We start from the raw sequence: 21,863 nt of genomic DNA on the forward strand, positions 1-21,863 counted from the left end.
GCTTGAGGCTGCCTGCGTTATCAGTCCGCCTGACCAGATGCGACTATCTGGTGCCTTCTAGCGGGGCCGAGAACACATTTTGTGTCACTTGCACAGAAGAAAAGAAGATTGCATGTCCCACGCTGTCTGGGTTTCGTGGTAGTTTGACAATTATCCAGGCAGCTATCAGGTGATCCACCGAATCATTTGATAAAGCAGATTGATGCAGCACACCTCTAATTAGTGTATCAAACCAACATGTTTTAAAACATGTTCCTTTTTATATCAGCAGGTCTGAATTCCTGTTTCTGTAATGAGAAAGTGTTTAATCTTATATTCATTTATTAGATCTTCCGAGATTGCACAATGTGGGTAGTTTGCATGGAAGCCATGAGCTGCAGAGGATTGTTTTGATCCAATCTGAACATTGTCTGCTGTTAAGTCTGTTTCACTGGTTTATTTATTTATTTATTTTAAGTTGATGTAAATGGTCAGTGTCATGCGTTTACTCACTGAGCAAAATGTCCCTGTTGGGCCACTAAAGAGTCTATTATATTTTATTATAACTTCCCAGAACCTCACTTCAAAAACATTTTAACTAAGCCTTTAAGGAAATTAAAGCAACATGCTGCAGAGCAATGTTAGCGAAGTGAACCCTAAATATGTGTCTGTAAAAAGAAAAAATGCTGTTACCGCAGCAGCCTGAATGTCATTGGTCAGTAAGTTAAGTCGGCCATAGTTGTGATATTGTGATGGATGAAGGTGTTAGTTTTACTGCAATTCAACCCTATTAGGTTTTACAGAATATACATTGCACTGGTGTCAATAAAGTATCAGTTTGGGAACTGGCATCAGGAAATGCCTGTACAGGACATTCCTAACTAATGTGTGTGCTGCAAAAGTGGAGGAAACTGGAGGTTTAATCCATACAGAGAGAAAACTAAAGGCACTAAGACATTTGCAAATCAGTGATTAGTATAATTTAAAGTGTCTGTAAAATCTAGAAAAAGTCACAGTAGTAAGAAACGGTCGGGGGCCGAATCATTTCAACATTGAACACAACAGCTGTTTTCTCTGCTCTGCTGAGAAAACCGGAAAGCACATAAGAGCGTTTATGCTTCACTCCAAACACAATGAAGCTTTTGGGATATTCCTTCAGAGAAGGCCAGTTTGCATTAAGTTTTTCAGAAACACGATTGTCGTTATGGACATCATGACCTTAACAGCAGGAGTTACAAGAAAAAGCAACAAATGGAAAACTATAAAGGATCTGAGCAGACAAGTAACTGCAATTTCTACCTGTTTCATTCAGGTAGAAAGCCAATCTGGTCTTGCAAAGCCAAAGGTGCAACACCAACTCCTGACAGGGAGAAGCATAGGTTTTACACAACTTTTTGTCTTACCTTTTCCTCAAAGCTGCAGTAGGGAGTTTTGAGAAAACTTTGGACCTAGCCTGGAAATTCAAACAAGCACATTTTACACACTAATTAATAAATTTAATTATATATACCTAATGGAAATATACCAAATGAATAGGTATCATGACATCCCTGCTTTCTTTTACTGCTCTTTCTCTGTGAATGTCAATATAAGAGTACACTGATAGGACACTTTGGAGATGTGTAACATTAAAGGTAAAATAATTACCATACTCTATGATATTCCATGTTTTTCTATGACAGTTTCTGCAAATCAGTGAGAACTTGGCTCTTGGGTCCAGACTGACATGCCCTTTGCTCAGTAGGTTTTCTTTGAGAAAGAGTAATGTAGAGAGGATGGAGTAGCTGCAAATTCCTTTTTCTGTATGCTCCATCCTTGTGAGTGTTACAGGAGTAGATTAAGAGTTCTTCTATTGGTGAAAGGAATTTGGTCAAAGTATTGTCAGCAGGGGTAATAGCAATTGTGACATTTGTTAAAATAAAAATCGCAGGATAACTTTTTTTAAGAGATTATTCTAGTCTACTGTCATGAAAAATGCATTTAGCGTCTTTTTATAGCCCTTATCAGTGGTGACACTAAATGTGGCTGGCACTTATTATCACAATCAAAATCCCACATTGCAAGTTGATTTTTCCTAGAAAGCATTCGATATATGCAAACTGATGTGTAATCGGTGCTTCATATTGCCTTTTTTTAATCAAGGTTGTCAGTTCATTTCCAGGGAGACAGCTGTTTGTATCAATGGGACAACAGGAGGTTACGGGTGTAAATAGAGAGTCAATCTGAACCTCAGCCAAAGCTTCGGCTCCAGAGAGCGACTCACATGAGGGAAAGACATGGGTGGAAGCAGAGATTACTCTGGGAGATAGAGTGTGGCTGGTTAAAGAGGATCAGTTTATCTTCACTGAGGCCTACATAACTCCCTGAGGGCTTTGAGAGAGAGGCTGACTTTTTTATCCTTCATTTGATCATAATAGCGCAGCAGCATTTCACTTGGATGGGAATTGTGGGGATTTCTGTCTGAAACAACACATATTTTGCCCATTTTTTTAGGACTCCTCACAGGGTGCGTTTTAAACGGTCATTTTGAAAAAACAGAAATCACATTAGTGTCACCCATTCATTTGTCAGTCTTAATTGCTGACATTTACTGTTCAGCTGATGAATGGTATCACATATCATAGCCAGATGAAGCGCTTGCCGTGGTAATCTGCCTCCCCCTGCAGGCGACAGGCGATATTACAGCAACTCCACATTGGGTTTGTGAACTAAGATCTAGCTCAGTCAGGCATAACACGCTTGACTGATTATTATTCTGTCAAGTTTTGTCCCTGCTGTCTGAAATGCTTTTGCAGCCCAAAATCTCTTAGCCCGCAGCAAAATAATAATAAAAAAAGGGAAAAAAGTGTTTATTCTGAAGAAAGGAATCCTATTAGCACATGTAAAGCGTGGCTAGACTAAATTGTAGCCTGCAGCAAAGAATAATTAGGACAGAGCCGAACGGCCGCATTGTATCATCACATCATCCTCTCTATTAGCATCTCTGGATTTTTATTTCATTTTACCTCCGAAGGATTTAAGTTGACTTTAATTCCATATCCACATCCTAAACTCCGGTTTCTACGCAGATACACAAGTACGCGCACGCACACACACAGACACACACACACACACACACACACACACACACGCGTTTGCAACCCAGTTAGAGAGAGCTCCGGATTAGTGAAGGTTTTTCTTCATTTAATAAACAATTGGATGACACACTTGTGGGGATAAACCTCAAAGATACACAAGAACGGTGTGGAGCGGGGACGCCCGCGGGGCATTAGCCTACTTCAGCAGAAGTATCATTCAGACTACGTGCGTGCATCCTGCTGGTTTGCTGCAGAAGGTATGCATGCAGTGCTGTCCCACTGAAATAAAGAATAAAAAACCTGATCCTGCATGATTGAGTCTCACCTACGAAATGCATAATAAACGTGATGATTTCCTCGAGATGGCTGTGACAGCAAATCCATGGGTTTGTTCAGCAGTAAGGTCAGTCGGAGGTGAAAATGAAATCAGAGTACCGTCAGGATTTGTGTCAAAATTCAGAAAATAGATGATTCTTCTGCGCCCTGGGCTTCTGTACATTATCAATCAACGTCAGGCTGACAAGACCGTGATGATAAAGATGTTAATCTCATGCATACATGACTTGTCGACGGCTTCGTTTCTCGACAGCTCTGACGTGAGCAGACTGAATATAAAGCCCTGAGACGTGGAAGATGTTTACATTTAGACCCCACAGTTTAGATTGATGGTGAAGGTGCTTTAAACAGTAAGTAGACCAGTTATCTATTTCAATTTTACATTTTTTTGTCAAAAAAGAATGCCCTGAATGTACGTGAGGATCACAGTGGACCGCTGACAAGCCCGTCGGGCTGCATTAAACACTGCTAACTTTGTTAGCTGGGCTACCAGCTACTCGCCTCCCAGAACAGTAACACCTGGCCCATTGCTGGCCGAACTCCAACAATTAATCCAAATGCAATAATTGTTGCATTACATTGAATCTGTGCAAGGATTGCATACAGCTTGCGGTTTTGGTCACAAAGCGTCTGAGTCTGAGTGTTCACAGCCTGGTTTAGTCCTTCATGCATCCCCGGCAGCCTCACCATGGCCAAAACAGCTGCTGAGATTGTCTGAATTTGCCGAAATGACAGATAACCCCCAGCTCCAAAAAGCAGAATTCCTGACATCCTTGCTGTGTGTGTGGCAACCTGCAAGAGACTTCTTATGACTTTATTTAAACAATGGATTTTGTCTTTCCACTGAGATTACTGACCAGATTGTCACACTGCCACAAAAGCCCGCATAAAAACACCGGACAAGCGCAGACAACTCATGAAGTAAACACAGTCACATTCTTATTCTTCGATATGGATCCAGAAACAAGTGGTCCATATGATTCTATGTAGCATGTTGCTCATGGTTGTAGACGAGGACCAATAGATTCAGCTATGAATTCAATTGAATTTAATTCAGTTTTATTCATATAGCACCAATTCACAACGCGTCACCTCAAGGCACTTTAAAAAGTCAAATTCAATCAGATTATACAGATTGATCAAAAAGTTTCCTAACTAAGGAAACCCAGCAGATTGGGTCAAGTCTTGACAAGCAGCATTCACTCCTCCTGAAAGAGCGTAGAGCCACAGGGACGGTCGTCTCCATTGTTGATGGCTTTGCAGCAATCCCTCATACTGAGCAAGCATGAGGTGACAGTGGAGAGGAAAACTCCCTTTTAACAGGGAGGAAAACCTCCAGCAGATCCAGGCTCAGTGTGAACGGTCATCTGCCTCGACCGACAGGGGGTTAGAGAAGATAGAGCAGAGACACAAAAAGCACAGAAGCACACACTGATCAAGGAATGACAAAGGCAATATTTACCTTAGCATGGAAGCAACACTGAACAGCGCCATGCTTGTTGTTATTTGTGTGAGTGAGGTGCATTTGGGCTACAGAGAGAGGTAAATCTACAATGTCATAGTTTCAGATAGACCGGTTTAGCATGTACTCACAAAAATACAAAACCAGTGTTTTTGAAAATTTTCATGCAAACTAACATTTTTGTTCTTCCAAGACACAAGATTTGTGTGGACGCAATGCCTACATGACAAAATAGCTTTGTGGATACACCTAATCTTCCTCTGTAATGTTTTTGTTTTGCTTATGTTCTGTTCATGTACAGCACTTTGAATTATCCTGTTACAGAAATGTGCTATGCAAATAAACTTGCCTTGCCTAATCCAGTCTCCATGTAAACGGGGCCTAAGTGACTGATGATGAGCATTGCTGCAATACAAAAATAATTACTATATACGTGAGAAATTGTAAAATGAGGTTAAAAATAGTTGTTCAGCTGTTTTATGCGGTCATCTTTGTCCAGTCTCTGTTCACTGATAGTATTGGAGAGGGTCTGGGAGCTCTTTGGGATACAGACTCAAGACTCAATGGAGAGAGTGATGATGGGGTTTCAGAGCATGTTACTTAGCGTTAGCTGGGAAAAAAAGACAGTGACTTTAAAAATACATATAGTCACACAAATTAATGTCATTTGGGAACATAAAAAGTGTTTTAATGTCTAAAAAAAAATCACTACGTTAAAACGTCCTAGGATGTTTCCACTCCTTTGCACTAATCTCACATTAATAATATTGAAGTGCATGAAAATACAATACCTGCCTAATAAGGAAACGGTTGTATCAGGATTGTTTTTGGTAGTATTGAGATTACCATTATTTTAGCATTTCTTACTTAGCATACCTTAAAATGTATGCTAAAAGTTAAATTAAGCATTCTTCAGTTAGACAGTAAGCGGGTTCTTGCTTCATCAAAAATGTTTGATCAATCAAAGACATTGTTTCAAAACATAATAAAGCGAAGTTGAAAAATCGCTACAGAACTGTTGTTGGTGCCTGGAGTTTGGTCCATACTGTCTAGCAACATATTCCTTACCTAATTTATTTATTTTTTATATCCAACATACCTCCTCCACTTCCAGCCTCAAAGCCCTTAAGGAATCTGAACTGTACTTTTGTTATGGTCAAGCTATTAAGAAACAAAAAACGTATTTTGACCAGACTGCAAGCTTTATTTTGAAAGGCCAACACAATTCCTGTTAAATGCCTAGTTTAATTAAATTTACAAATTTGAATCTCGTTTGGCAGTAAACTAATTTATTAAATACTAAGGCTTTTATTTGGAAGAGTTTCTTTAAGTTTTATTTTGAAGGGTGAGGAAATTCCTACTTCTCGTCTGCTTTAGTTTATATCACCTTACGCAATAATTTCCACTTTGAAAAAAATTAAATCTTTTATTAATTTAATTAGAAAGTCTTTAAGATTTATTTTGAACGGGCGTCCTTAATCTCTCTTTCATGACTGCTTAGAGTCCTTTAGTAATGTGCTGTCCTCTTCGGCAATAATGTCGTCTATTAAATTTTTAGACTTTTTTTTTTCAAGTATATCTCTAAGCTTTATTTTGCAACAGCATCATTAATCCCGGTTTGCTGACTGGTTAAATCCCATTAGTAATGTAGAATCTCTTTTTATCGTAATACCGTCTTTGAAATACTGAGGCTTTTATTTTGCTGAGTAGCTTTAAACCTTATTTTGAAAGACCAAAATAATCCCCTTTTCATGCTCCATTAGAATATTACATCAGATTTTGTTGTAATCTAATCTATAAAATATTAGACCTTTAATTTTGGGGAATCTTTTAAAGATTTACTTTAACAAGGCGAACATAATCCCTTTCTCGTGACTGGGTTAGTTCAACGCTCTTCATTTATTGCTATGTGGGCACCAGTAATTGCTTCAATTAGAGATGCACCAAGAAGTCTGATGCTGACTGAATTTACACTATTTTACACTTGGATCTTCCAATTTGTGATTGGAAACCAAAAGGCAGATCTTTTTTTTTCCGGATCAGTGAATACACCATAGCTAAGCACTACCAGGTCGCACTGCAAACAACACTCTCCTATATGGAAGTTTGACATTATATATCAATTAAAGGTGAAGTTAGAAGAATCGATGAGGTGTAAGAGGAAACTGGATTTGGTTGCCGTGTTTTCTGTTCACTCATGCTACACAGCAGGTAATAGAAAGTTAAACATATCACAGAGTTGCTTTTTTTAAACTCTTTTTGACAAATCAAATTGGACCTGCCATAAAAAATGCCGGAAATTTTGGCAGCATTTTGGAGATCTCTGTTAATGTACGGAATTTACTCTAAGTAATACATAGTAATACTAACCACTTCAAGCACACTATCCCTACTGATCAGTAATGCAGAAAATTTAAGCTTAATATATCAACTCTGCCTTTGTTTTGGCTTTGTTTCGAAATATTAAATTTACTAATTGCAGAGCTGTGTGAGATTGGCTTCTTTCTCTCACACACAATATGACAACAACTAATACATTTATGATAAGTAATTAATAAGTATGAAAAAAAGCTTTACTAAGACTAATCTGACAAACTAGCACAAAGAAAACAAATCAGATTTTTTTTTTCCTCATAAATGGGAAGTTTTGCGAAACTGCCGGAAATTGATATTTGCGTTGAATTTTGAAACAGAAAAACATACGTATCTTTTGCTTTTACGCTTTTGGGTCATATTCTCCTGCCTCTTCTCATTCTGAAAAAGAAAGAAGGCGTGTCCAGCTGAGCAGATGTGGCGATCTCAGCAGGCGGTCTGCTCCACTCGCTCTCTTTCATCCTCTGGTCTGCCCATGATCCCGTCTGAGCACATGAAGCAAACATTTCTCTGTTTTCCTCTCTGCAACTGGAGGACTTTTAGGGACAGCTGGAGCTCTCTTTTCGTTTCTCGCTGTAGTTTTTGAACCAAACTTCAAACTGGAGACACAGATAGAAGTCGGCTGCTGGGATCAGCTGATCCAGCTTCAGCTGTCGGGTTCTGGTGACTGGGCACCTTGTGAGTCTGAAAGCCTCCTCTCAGATCTTATATATAAACGTTTGTCATTATTTAGGTCCTTTTATTTTAGATCAGCTGTGTTGATCACACAGAGGTATTACCACATATTTCTTCTCTTTAGCAACGTTATCTTCATTGTTTTCTGTATAAAAAAGTTTGTTTTTTTCAGTTTGAGTGTTTTTTAAGTTATGTAATTCTCATTTTGTCTAAATAATTTGTATTTTTATATTTTTTTTAAATTGACACCTGAGTAATGCAAAAAATATTTCCAAACAAATTTCTAAATTTTTACATTTCCTCAAGCTTTTTCTTTCATTCGTTCCTATTTTTATACCCCTTTTACCCAAGTTAGTCAAACAAAATGTTGATTTAAGACTTACACATAGGACAGCATACACATGGATTCATGTAGACTCAATGTATGACTTAATTCATATTAGTCATTTTGTCTAAAAAATAACTTAGTCTTGGCTGGTATTAGCTTCTAAGGGGGCATAATGTTAAGTAACACATTACCATTGTTTTACACTAATTGCACAAAAAATAAAAATAAAAGAAAATACAATGAGATCTAATTGCTTTCATCTAAACAGGAAGAGCAACAACGATTCCCCTTGAAACTAAAATAATTAGAATTTTAAGTTGTTTTGAGTAGCTAGCCTGCATTCTGCTGCTGAACAGACATGCTGCTCCTAGCTAGCCAAATGCAACTTCTAAACAGCGCTGTCTTAAGAGTGACAACGAGTGGAACTCCCTTGGTAGCCACCTGCTGACTGTTTTTCAAATACCTTCAAACAGCCTGATTTTTCTTATTTATTTATTTTTTTACTCAAGGAAACATTACTTGGCTTTCTTTCAGTCAGCTGACCAGCAAGTGCACAGTAACAGGCAGGGGTGGGGCATCTTTTGGGAACTCAATGCCCAAAACACCCAGCTAGCTCCAGTCACTCGAGTTTAAATGTAACATACACTAGATATTTAACTTGTTTTTTATTCTTTCAGTGTTTTCCATGATTGTTTTTTTTGTGCGTGTGATTCTCCTTTAGTTACTATCATCTGATATGACAGTTAATAAAATTGTTGTGGACACTAAAATAATTCATCCTGCTTTCTTCCAAGCAAGTTAACAAAGGTTTCCAAAACAACATTATTAAAAAAATATATCTAAAGGGAAAACCTCTAAGGTGAATTCAAATTAAAAAAAAAAACTCCACATAATAATGGGTTTTAACTTCTCAGATGGGAACATGTTCATTGTAATTATAGCTGGGAAAGATGTTTTTTTTTTTTGCCATCTAAAGGTATATCCAAAAATAAATCAGCAAGGGCAGGTTGCTATCCGCCTTCATATTTGACAAAGGTTAGCTGGCTGCAAAAAAACAAACCACACATTTATTTTTATCGAGAGTGTTAATAAATCACAGAAAAGTATGCCAAACATACGAGAAGTAAAGTTCGCATTATTGGTGCTACGGAGGATAACTCAGTATGAAATGATCACGCTGCCTCTGCATATAGATTGATTTCTTTGTACATTGTTCTGCATATTTTTATGCGATCTGCAAAATGAACACCTTATTAACCCGCCGGCTTGTCCTGTGTTATGGTTTTAGGTGACACCCGGAAGGTGGAAATGCCCAGCAGAGAGATGGAGGTGGTGAAGGGCCAGATGGTGGTGTTACAGGCCTGGTACAGCCCCAGCTCCGATATCTCCCAAAATACCGTCATTTGGCACTTTACAGGGAATGAGTCCAAGCAGGTGAGAAGCTCGAAGCTGGGAACCAGACATCTGAAGCTTAAGCTAGGACAATATAAAATAACGTTGTTGTTTACAAGACCACAATCCTAGCAGTCTTGGATCTCGTTTTTGATAGTTTGATTTGAAAGTTGGTTTTCAAACGGATCAGATTTGAGGAATATGCAAATACTCAGATTCAAAAATCAAGCTTGTGTGAAAACAATACTCGATTCCAAATGTACATTTAAAAAGATTAGACAAATCAAATTAGTCTGCAAGCTTGTTCAGATGTAAGTCATTGCTTGTAAACCTTTAGGTTTAAGCTCCAAAAAAGCATTATGACTCTTTCCTCTGGGTGTTACCCCCCTTCTCCAGCTGTATTACTGTGTTTTCTAAACCTGCTGCAGCCCTCATATGTCCAGCTACCCTGTCCAAACCGCTGACGGTAGGAAAACAACCGTCACTTTAAGAGATTTACCATAAACGGCTGTATTTTTTTGGCTGATCCTTTTGAGTACTTTGGCAGAGTTCATTGAACTTAAAATCCTCTGATGAAAACGCAACCGAACAGATTTGTTAGGATACGGTTATTATCGTGTCGGTTTGAAATTTGCTCTTTTTTTAGCCCTGACCCTAACCATTAAGGTCTGCTCACCTTCAAATGAACGCCTAAGAAGATGTATAATTTTCATAATGCATAATGCCATTTTTTGTCCCTGATCTGAAGAGTTCAGGATCACATCAGACGTCATGGCTAATGGTTGGAAAGAGGTAACCGAGGATGGATGTCATTAAGGAAAAGACCCCGCTAATGACACTTTCTCACTTTGTGCTGCGCTGCTTCCATGTGATGTCCCGCAGATGCATATCTGCACACGTGATTAATATAAGCTAAACAATTTCAGTGTGCAATGCCTGTGAGCTTATCTCAGACGGAAAATCAGCCTAAATTTCAACATCCTCCATCTGTATCAGGATTATCTTCATGTCAGGATGTCGGTTTCTGTCGTTAATCTGCACATCTTCACATGGCTGCTGCGAACAGCGTGCCTTGCAAGAATATGCAAAGTTTATGCCGTTCTAAATTTCTTATATATTTTTCTGTGTTTATTGGTGTTTTATGTGATGGAGCAACACAAGGCGACAGGTTAACTGATAAGTGAAAGGAGAATGGAACATGATGTTTAAGCTTTTTACTGATAAAACATTTTAGAACTGTGATATACATTTGTATTCAGCCTCTTTTACTCTGTTACCACTTAAATAAAACACACGTTGACCAATTGCCCTCAGAGGTTGTCTAATTAGAAGATAGTCAGTCCATGTGGGATATAACACCTGTGTAAATTGAGCTGTTCTGCGAAGGCCTCAAAGGTTTGTTGGAGAACGTTAGTTAGCAGACAGTATCATAAAGACCAATAAACACACAAAACAGGTCAGGGATAAAGTTATGGAGAAATTTGAAGCTGGGTTAAGTACTTGCAAAACACAATTTGTAGCATGAAATTAGCTGCTTTTGTCACCCTGAACACAACTTGCTCATGGTAAAATATAGAGGTGGCTTCAGACGGGGGTGGAGGTTCGCCTTCCAGCTAGACAACTGCAGCAAAAAGTGCTTTTAGGAAGTACTGACATAGGGAACCTTAAGAGAAACATATGCATGCCACACTTTTGAGATTTGTATTTGTAAAACATTTGTTTTACATTTGTGACATTCCCACTGCACCTTATAATCATACATTGATTTGTTTTGGTCTATCCCTTAAAATACCAACAAAAATAATTGAAGGATTGTGGTTATAATTTACATTTGACACTGAATTCAATGAACAAAATCAAAGGAGGGTTGAGGCTGGGTCTATTGGTGTTTTCTTGCATATCCATCCATCCATCCATCCATCCATCCATCCATCCATCCATCCATTGTCTTCTGCTTATCAGAGATCAGCTCAAGGATGAAACAGGTCTGAGAGAGAAACCCAGAATCTCAGCGACAACCATCTATTTCTCTGGGATCCCAAGGAATTCCCAGACCAGATGGAATAAATAGTCCTTCCAGCAAGTTCTGGGTCTTCCCCATGGTTTCCTACCAGTGGGACATGATAAAAAAAAAACTAAATGAGGCGCCTAGGGGCCATCCTGATCAGATGTCCAGATCACCTCAACTGACTCCTTTTGATGTTGAGAAGCAGCTCAGCTGCTTTGAGCCACCGCCACTGTTTCACACCCAGGATGAAAGCCGCATTGCTCCAACTGGATCCGAGGTTGAGCAAACGGTTGGACACTCCTCTCCAATACCTCAGAGTAATGCTTATAAGAGTGATCCCTTGATAATTGGAACACACGCCCCAGTCCTTTCTCTCTGGTGATCCAGCGGTATTGTCCCAGTCATCCATGCAACACTGAAGAGGCGTACCGACCATGAACACACGCTCTGATCCCCTCGGCAATAACCCTGGTTTGTTCTGACCTTATAATCGATATTTCCTTTGTTGCGTATTTGTAATAATTTTACAAGCTGATTTTTAACATTATCCATTGAGTAACTCAGTTAAAAAACTAACTCAGTTTCTCTATCTTGGTTTATATCTTTTGTATCTGCAATGAGAGAATAACAGCAAGCTGATACAAAAATAGTTTCAAATTGCTCCCCGGTGTTGCGCTTGATGGGCGGCATGCTCCTGCTTGTATTCTTTGTTTTTATTTCTTTTGCTTTCTGCTTTGTGAATTCAGTGCAGAACTACAGGCAAGTCTGTGAGCAAAACGTCTGCAAAAACTGGAGAAAAGAAAACAAAAACAAAAATGTATTTTTCTCATTATTAACCACCCAATACCGCTGTATTTCCTTTACCTAGGTGATCAACTTTAGCTCAGGTAAAGTTGGGCATGGACAAAACGAGTTCACCAAGAGAGTCGGCTTCAGTGTGGCCATGCCATCAGCCAACATCTCCATCTACATCAACAACACACAGGAAACCGACTCGGGCCTCTACTTCTGCCACGTCATCGTCCCCGGAGGTCACGGCATTTCTGGAGAGCTGCGGCTTAACGTCAAAGGTAACCAACCCTGGCTGCCAGAGGGAACTTTGGGGTTCAGATGGAATCAGATCTCGTGTCTTTGGAATTTTCTGCAACTTCAGGCCAAATAAAAACTATTTTGAGGGATTTTGGATTGAGGCAGTCTGCTGAATGGAACATAAGGAATAAAACTCATCTGCTGTTAAGGGATTCGGTGAGCTCTAAGAGAATTATGTCATCCTTCCAGAAGCAGATAGAAAACAGAGGGAGGAGGGGAGTTGTAATATCTACTTATTTTTATGCAATCTGGCCACTGCCCTAAGAAATCTCAACATCACTCGTGGCGGATTAAAACAAATGGGCATGTTCTGGAAAGAGTCGTGGTTGTGTTTTCCTATCTCATGTGTTAATATGCTGTAATAACCCCATATGTCTGCGTGTCCAGTCCCTCCCTCGCCCCCGCTGTGCAGCATGATGGGAAACCCGGTGGTGAAAGGCAACGTGACTCTGAGCTGCAAGTCCAGCCAGGGAAAACCCGCCCCTCAGTACAAATGGACCAAGGCCGCGCCCATGTCCGAGGTCTTTTTCTCCCCAATGCAAAGTGAGTACATGTGGATGGATCTGTACTCAAAGACTCGGTGCACCTACACTTAAAATAAACGAGACACACGCTAGCTAGACTTTTGTGAAGCTCAGCCCTGATCATACCAATTTTTTATTTTTTGACGTCTATTTAAGCAAAACATTGGCATATTCCTGTCAAAAGTCAAGCAATCTGTCCATCCTTTATTTTCCAGTTTAGTTCTTGATTTTATTTTGTTTGGGAGCTGTTACTGCGTTTCTCATTTAGGTTTTCACTCAGCAAAAATGATGGGACGCTATTACATAAGAATGAAAAATATGGGTCTATTTCTACAAACTAATCGTACTTCCCTACAGTTGTTAACAGTCTTTTACTGGCATACCTTGTTCTTTTAAATATAATCACATTTCAAAGACACTGTTTACCACGTTACAAACAGAATGGTAATGTATGTACACAGGATACAACTAGTTGGTGATTTGTCATGTTTTGGAGATTTTTTACACACCTTTGTTTCGCATAATGGGAGATCTTTCAACAGCTTTTCACTCTGATTTCAGGCTTTGCAATGAAGGGAGGTTGTCTCAAATTAATAAGATATAAGCAGACCAGGGAAATATTTTTTTGGGAATCCTCCAAGGTCTCTAAAATATTAACGGTGTGCCATTTGTGCCAGGCATTACTATTTTTCATAAATCATGCACAGAATCAGCTGCAAAATATTTAAAAGCCCATGTATGTCCCTCCAGACATATTGAAGCAAGATGTTATTTTTTTTTCACTCAGCACTGAATGTCTAATCAAATTATGGAAACGCCACGAGGGTTCTCTGCTGCCTTGGATTTCTTGGTAGCATTTAACATTTCCACATTATTTTTTCAAAGTACAACCACAAACTTCAGTTTGTTCAACTGTGATGTTTATTATTGACCGACACAAAGCTGTGAAGTGGAAGGAAAAAAAAAGAGGAAAAAAACATTTTTTTATAAATCTAAAAAGCCCGGCAAGCGTTTGCAATCAGACTCCTTTATAGCGATACCCCTATATAACATATAGTGGAACCAATTGTCTTCTAAAGTCAGCTAACTGCTAAATAGAGTCCACCTGTGGATATTAAGCCGGACAAGATGAGTGTTACAATTAGCCAAGAGATCCTGGTAACTCTGGAGGAGGTGCAGAGAGTGGTAGAAAAAAAGCCATTGTTAAAAGAAGGCCAACAGGAGTCATGTTTCAGCGTGACACAGGTCAGGGTTTACCTGACTCCGCCAGATAGATTTGCTCCGCATATCCATCTGGAAACCTTCCGTTGAAGTAATTTTGGGAAGGGGCGAAAATACTGGTTAGCTGATTGGCCTATGTTGGTGATAGACGGGCCAAATAAACCAATCAGATTCGTCATCGCTCGTAACAGAGCGACGACGAAAACACAACCACAAGCCAAGCTACTCTTGCTGCTGCAGGTAAAGGCTCGTTAGCCCAGCAAAGAAATACTCTGTAATTCTGATAAAACTTGCTCGATAGCCACGCTAACGCTAGTTTCATCAGCTGAAGCCGCCATGTTCTTTAGACTGAACTGTCGCGCTTCCGGTTGCGTCACACCTCAACCCGCCTCAAAGCCAACGCTGATTGGACGTTCGTTTGGTGAACGGCTCCAAATTTTCTTTAACGGAGAGTAGCCAGACTGATCTGCGAGTGAAACCTTGAAAGCTCACGAGATCAGGATGGTCTCACGAGGCTAGGTCAGGGTCACCGTAGACTATTTGAACTATTTAGCCTACAAGCAAAATGTGATGCGTGCCGTAGACTGACGTGTCACATCAACCCAAACATCACAATCAACCATGGAGGTGGCAGAATTATGCTGTGGGGGTCTTTGATTCCATAGTTACAGAGCAATAGTTTGAGACAGAAGAAAAACCTGGAGGGAACACAGGCCCTATCAATCCAGTCTGGCAGAGATTTAGCTGTTTTGCAAAGAGGAATGAGCAGAAACGTGGAGCTCTGGCTGTGCAAAGCTGGTTGATATGATAAAGGAAGTTTTCCTAAAGTTCCAAAAAAAAAAAAGTAAAACAAAACAACTGGACTTTTTTCCCAAGTTTGAAGACGTTTAGCTTTCCATCCAGAAAGCCTTCTCAAATCCAATGTCGTAGTCGAGTAGTGTGGAGTTCCGAGCTTTGTAATATTGCCCAAAAAGGAGTTGTTATGGCTTAGATAACATGCACATTACACCTAATTTCCTAAAGTTATGAAAAACTTTGGAAAATTATGCATCCTCTTCCTTCCATTTCATAATTATTCGTTAATTTGTGATGGTCTGTATCATAAATTACTGAGAAAATACATTGAGGTTTATGGCTGTAATGTGACAAATATGAAAAAGTTCAAGAGTCATGAATACTTTTACAAGGCACCATGAGTAAAGCTCGCATTTAGTCAACACGTAATTTTAATGTTGTATGTTATTGATTTCATGTGATTTTGACACCTACAGTTAGACATGAACTAGGTTTACAAATTTACTACACATTTTTAAGAAAGGGAACTAAGGGAACAATTTTTAAGTTTGTAAACTTTATTTACTTCTTCTTTATAATGCTCCAAATAAAGTTTTATTCAGCCTTAACCAGAGCTTCAGTTTATGCTGCTTATTTTGGCACATTATATCCAGGCCACTAGAATAAACTCCTGCAGAGATAAGATATACCTCGGGGATACTTTCTCAATTTTCCTCAGCATGCAGCGTGAAATCCTCTTTCTGCAGGTGGAAGCACACAGTTTTCCCTTCCTTTGCATGCCATGCATTATTTTACAGATTTTTTTATTTTCAGATGATGCTGCAGAGAAAGCACAATCTGTTTCTGAACAACGGGACTTAGGCTGATTGATTGCATATTGACTTAACTGCTTTGATCCCTGGCCTTCATCTCTTTATGGCGGAAAAGTCCCAGACTCATAAAAGGAAAACTACTCCCTCTGATTGTCCATTAACCCAGGTTTTAGCCGTGCCGTGCACACGCACGCAGCCGCATCACACGTGTGCGTGCAATTTTAACGCTCGAGTTTATCCGTGCCGACGCTAACTTATCTGACTCCTGAATTTACTCTGCCATCACCGCTTATCTTTCTTTTCAGCAATCTGTCTCTTTCTCTGTCTGTTGATCCCCTCATACTCATGACTTCCTGCTGACCCCACCTAACAGGCCCCATGTCATTACTTGATCAGCCTGTCTAAGAGACAGAGGTTGGGTTTTGGGCTGAGAGGACAGCCCATTTCCCTCTTTGACCCCTTTTTTTTCCCGTCGTTTTAATCCGCTTCTTCTGCATCCTCATCTTCTCATTCATGCTCGCTCTTTTTTTTTTCTCTCTGTGTTTGCCATCTTTCCTTCTGTATAAAATCTCAGAATGGCGAGCCTGTCCCCAGCCCATGCTTGTCCTTGGGTTCATGGGTAAGGGTTTTCAATCACACAATCTCCCTCCCCACCTCCACTTCAAATCCTCAGTATATTCTGAGGTGTCGCATATTCTTGACTGTACCTGGCATTTGAACTTTAGAAAAGATTTAAAGGAAAGAAAGGAACCACATCAAATAAAAAATTTGATTTTAAAAAAAAAAAAATTTATTGACTTGGGTATATCCGAAAAACAAGTTTGAAGACATGCTTTTATTCCTATTTTCTCCTAAAGGGTCACATTTTTTTTCCTTTAAATCTTTGCAGTATGCATGTGGTGTTAGATTCAATCTGTTGCTTTCGCAGTCTGATTTATTCAAGTAGATCCTATTTATGTGTATAACATCAATTGTTTTGTATTTCTATTCTTTTATTTTACTTTTTCCACACAAAATGCTCAAACAGTAACGACAGCCAAATGATTCTCAGTTCGATGCGGTTCCATTTTGGCTGGCCGTCCACCTCATGTGCTGCCTTTGCTGTATTTACCCTAAAATCCCTCAGAATCACCAGTCCGCTGTTCATTCAGCGTGTTGTATGGATCCAGCCACTTCAAAAGATCAGTTTCTTCCCAATCTGGCACAGCCTACCTTCAATAAGTTGTCCCAATACGTTTGCTTTGTTATATTGTTATTTTATGACATGCTTCACCATGTTACTTTTCAAAACTGTCTGTACATTGTCTTTTTTTGTTGTTGTTGAGTTTACTAAAGATGTAAGAATAGGTGATCAGTTACAGATAGCTATCAACTACTGGCTTAGCCATTTAATAATTAATTAAATGTGTCATTTCCTGACATATTTGGATATGTGGATATTTAATATCAGTTTCAGTTTTGTGTTTTAGGTGTTTCTGTGCTGCCACAACCATGACTTAAATGAATGAGTGATTGCCATGTTTCTACAGCCGTTGATGACATGCTGAGATGTTAAGAAATCCTTTGAATCTGGTATACCGGAGCAAGAGAATCATCAAAAACATGAAGGACAAAAGGGCCCTAAGCACCAGGATTGAAAACCATTGTTTGAACATGACCAGGTCTGGCCCTTCAAGTACTTTCACCAGAAGAGTTAACGTCTTTTCTAAAGCTTTGCTCACTCAGAAAAACCAGTAGGGCATTCCAGGAGAAGGATCTTATACATAATGTTAAGCATGGAGGTGGAAGCATTATGGTTTGGGACTGCTTTGATGCAGCCAGACCCGAACAGCTGACCACAAATTTTTTTCCATCTTTTGTTTAATGAGTAGAAACAAGGTTCATTTTCTGTGTTCAAAGCTAGATAAATCATTTTCCAATTGTTTCATATAATCGGATTTATGTGTGTTTTCATGAGAATGGTTTAATGTTTAAGAGCTGCTGCTGCTCTTCACCGACGATATTGTGATTTTGTGACATGACAAAACCCACCGATTATTATCTGTCACATAATCAGTAACAGAAATTTAGTGTTGTGACTGAATGTGTCAATGATTTTCTATATGTTATACAGAGTTGAAAACCCCCCAGAATACACAATTTATGGAAAGGATTAAGCCAAAAATGAGTAAATATGCAAATCTGTTTTGTGTTTACCCATTTTGTTGGATATATATTCTATTAGTAGGATGCAGCTGTATATTATGAGTAACACAGTAAATACATTTGTTTGTATAAACTATCAAGAGCCACAGATTGCAGCCCTTTAACCTTGCAGTGATGGCAAGGATTCAGGCGTCTTGATATGAAGTAGATCCCCCACATGCTCAAGGGGATCTGATAATCTTGAACTCGCTCCAGGCGCCGAGTCAGCTGATGTATTGCTAATCTGGCAGCGGCGGGTTCATTTCCTTGCAGCCGGTTTTCAAGATGGATGCATGGGATAATCCAACTGAGACAGGTGCAGGGGACGCCGATGCCCAGCTGTTTTATTTGGAATTCACTAGGGATTTTTCATGTCCTTGACACAAGGCAGGAGGGATGATCCTTTCTGCTCCATGAAAGAGACACTAGCAGTTTGCTTTTAGTTAAAGGGGTTCGTTCATATGGAGAACACACTTTTATTTCCTCGCAAGATTAATATCTTTGAGTTTAATCCTGTAACAAATGTTGCTAGCAGAGATTCTGTTTATTTGTTTTGTTTGATGTTAGAGTGTAATTGGGTTAGGGTGAGGGATAACATCAGGTTCAACTGTAGTTTTTGCAAAACAAGGAGTGTGGACGGGACACACAGTCTCTCTAACTAATGTAGTAAAAAATAAGATTAATTTTCTCACCTTTTATTAGTGGACAATTTCTCATTTCAAAACATACAGCACACTTCATGTTTTTTTGGTCCCCGTGGTAAGGCTTTGTGAAACTAAATAAATAAAAATAGTCAACTTGAATGGGAGTAGCATATTCAAAACTTTACAACTCTATTTTTATAATTTTTTTGCTTAGTGCAAGAAACAATCCCACATTAAGAAACACATTCTTTAAATCGCAAGTGTCCTCATTTTTGACAACCCTGATTCCTATAAAACCAATGTAGTTGAAGGATTTTAAGCCTTAGTAAAAGTAAGTAAAAATAAAAAATCAGCTGGCAAATAAAAAAATGTCAATTCCAACTGACCTAGAAATACAAACATTTGATTTGATTTAATTCCAGATCTTGGTGAGAAAAGAAAAAGGTTTATCCAGACCTCTGATTTTCTGTAATAATGATAATAATTATGAGACAGGAAATAGAGATAATACCTACTGCCTAAACTTAAATGTATCTACAGAGCAGTATATGAAAGCTTTAAAAAATCTGAAACTGTGACAAACAAGACAATAAACCAAGTTCTACTTGCAATCAGCATTCACGATGAAAAGGTCCAGGGTGGACGCAACGCAAGAATCCAGCAGTGAGAAAAAGAAACCAGGGAGCTTAAATACTGAGGAGCTGTGATTAGTGACTTGGAATCAGGGGAATGTTAATTAGCTGAGGGAGAGTCCTGACCACAGAGGGAGCTGAACCAAAACATAAACTCTAACAGATCACAACAAAGGGAGGTTAACAGAATCTGTCATTGTTACAGATTTTTGTGTGTAATATTTAGCTTTTTCCAGTAAAAAAGGAATTTATTCTTTTTTTTCAGTCTTTTTTCACTTATTTAAGATTTTATCGCATTTCAGTGATCCCTCGCTTTAACGCGGTTCACCTTTTCGCATATTTTTTAGTGCAGTTTTTTTATGCTTTTCTTACAGTATATGAACGCACATTAGGCCCGTTTACACTACACTTTTTTAACTGAACTGAGACCAGTCCGAGCTCGGTAACCGAGATAACTCTAGTGTGTAAACGGTCAGCAGACTGAGCTGAACCGAGCTAGACATAACCGGACTGTGCTAAATGCAGACCAGTTCCTGGTGTGGTCTCGGACTGTTTTTTTTATCCCGGTTATCTGATAACGAAGAGCGCATGAGTAGACCGCGTCATCCCCTTACAGTCAGCTGACTGTCCGCGGGTTTTCCGGCGTGTCTGGCTGCACGTCCCGATTCACACCCCATTAAGACAAATTTCAGACATTCATAAAAATACTAGCTTCCCTACCATGCCACACGATTTCCAGAGATGATTCTGCTTAGCAGTGTGATGAACCTCAGCGTCTGTAAATCCTTATTAGACGTTCGTTTGTCTTATCCACGTCCCAAAAGCCGACTCTGTCCAACCATAACATCCTGAATGTTACGGGCGCCGCCATTTTGATTTGGTCCCGCCTTCAATCCCAGAGAGCAGCAGTACCGCAGATCGTCACTAGGAGGTGAGGAGCAACCAAGGAACCGGGATAGCGCGATGTGTAAACGGTCGTCTCGGCTTGGTTAACTGATCCAAGCTCAGACTGGTCTCGGCTCGGCTCGGTTTAACAAGTGTAGTGTAAATGGGGCTATTGTGTTCTACGTCCTGATTGGCTAAGGGACTGTAAACCAATGTCAATCAATCTCCTCCGTGCCTCATCTCTGTACAGTACAGAATGCATTTCTTGCCAAATAATTTTTTTTTTTTCCACGACAAAACCCACAATGACGACGAAACGTTCTGCACCGACAAAAGCACCTGCAGACGCACCCAAAAGGCAGGGCAAGATGCTAACTATCGCAGAAAAAGTTAAACTTCTGAACATGCTGAAGGAAGGTGGAAGCTACGCGTCTGTAGGGCGCCATTATGGAAGAACTTAATTTTCGGTTCGTTCCATAAAGAAGGAGGAAAATAACATAAGGACGACAGCAGCAATAAGTTTTAACAAGGATGCAAAAAGGGTTATAACTGTCCGCAACAAGACCATCATAAGGATGGAGTCTGCTTTAGCTTTGAAAAAGAACATTAGGCTGGAAACAGGTTTTGATCTTTGGTTTCGTTCTATAGTACAGTAATGTATAATAATTCTAAAACAAATACAACTGTCTACTTATTTTTGGAACGTAACCCCCGCGATAAACAAAGGTTCACTGTAGTGCCCTTTATTTACAGTAATCTGACACAAAATGGGTAGAGAGGGAAGGGGTGAAGCAAACGTTCCAAGGTTGAGAATTAAACCCGGGATGGAAATGTCTAATAGCTGCATGCACCAACACCTTGCCACACTGCCTTTTTCCTTTAAGTCAGAGCGATTAGCATTACTAACAGCAGCGTTTGTGTTTTCTCTTAAATCAGAGATTTCCAAAAGGTGAAAGACATTTCCTAGTCAATCATGATCCATGACAGGCCAAATTGTTGTTATTTGTTGAGGACTTCCTGTCCCCTGGACATTTAACATGCATCTGTAGAAAATACAGTCTTCATTCTAAAAATCTTTTTCTGTGCTTCTGCCTTACTTCATTTTTTAAACACCTCCATGATACTGGAAATTGCTAACCCTATATGCACTTTCCTCAGTGCAAACTCCAACACGAAACATTCTTGTTGTGAACCTTACATGACGTAAGTAGGAAAGTGGGTTGTGTTTACTGAATGGAGAAAATATTAGATTTTTAGCTTCCATGATCAGAGCCAGTCGAGCTTAAAATCAACTGATACCAGTCACCAGCCTGTTTCGCAGTGCATCTCTTATCTTAATATATCTTAATCGATATTTTTCCAGTTAGTATTTTTTTTTTTAAACTTGCTTGATTTTCTGTCCAGTGACTACATACTATTGTGCAGTCCTGAAATGCATTGTTCCTTC

At 39.3% G+C, this 21,863-nt stretch overlaps 1 protein-coding gene across 2 annotated transcripts in view; it reads left to right on the plus strand.

Moving 5' to 3' along the window:
- LOC118556583 (endothelial cell-selective adhesion molecule-like) overlaps positions 1-21,863 on the plus strand; it is a 93,259-nt gene that overhangs the window by 63,100 nt on the left and 8,296 nt on the right. Inside the window, exons 2-5 of one of the 2 annotated variants that reach the window (XM_036150033.1) lie at positions 9,519-9,664; positions 12,499-12,700; positions 13,107-13,262; positions 16,646-16,690. In XM_036150033.1, the coding sequence (XP_036005926.1) occupies positions 9,519-9,664; positions 12,499-12,700; positions 13,107-13,262; positions 16,646-16,690 (549 nt within the window). The remainder of the gene's footprint in view (positions 1-9,518; positions 9,665-12,498; positions 12,701-13,106; positions 13,263-16,645; positions 16,691-21,863) is intronic. The other variant, XM_036150034.1, reaches the window with a different exon arrangement.

This window comes from Fundulus heteroclitus, chromosome 18, assembly GCF_011125445.2.
Source record: "Fundulus heteroclitus isolate FHET01 chromosome 18, MU-UCD_Fhet_4.1, whole genome shotgun sequence".
Lineage (NCBI taxonomy): Eukaryota > Metazoa > Chordata > Actinopteri > Cyprinodontiformes > Fundulidae > Fundulus > Fundulus heteroclitus.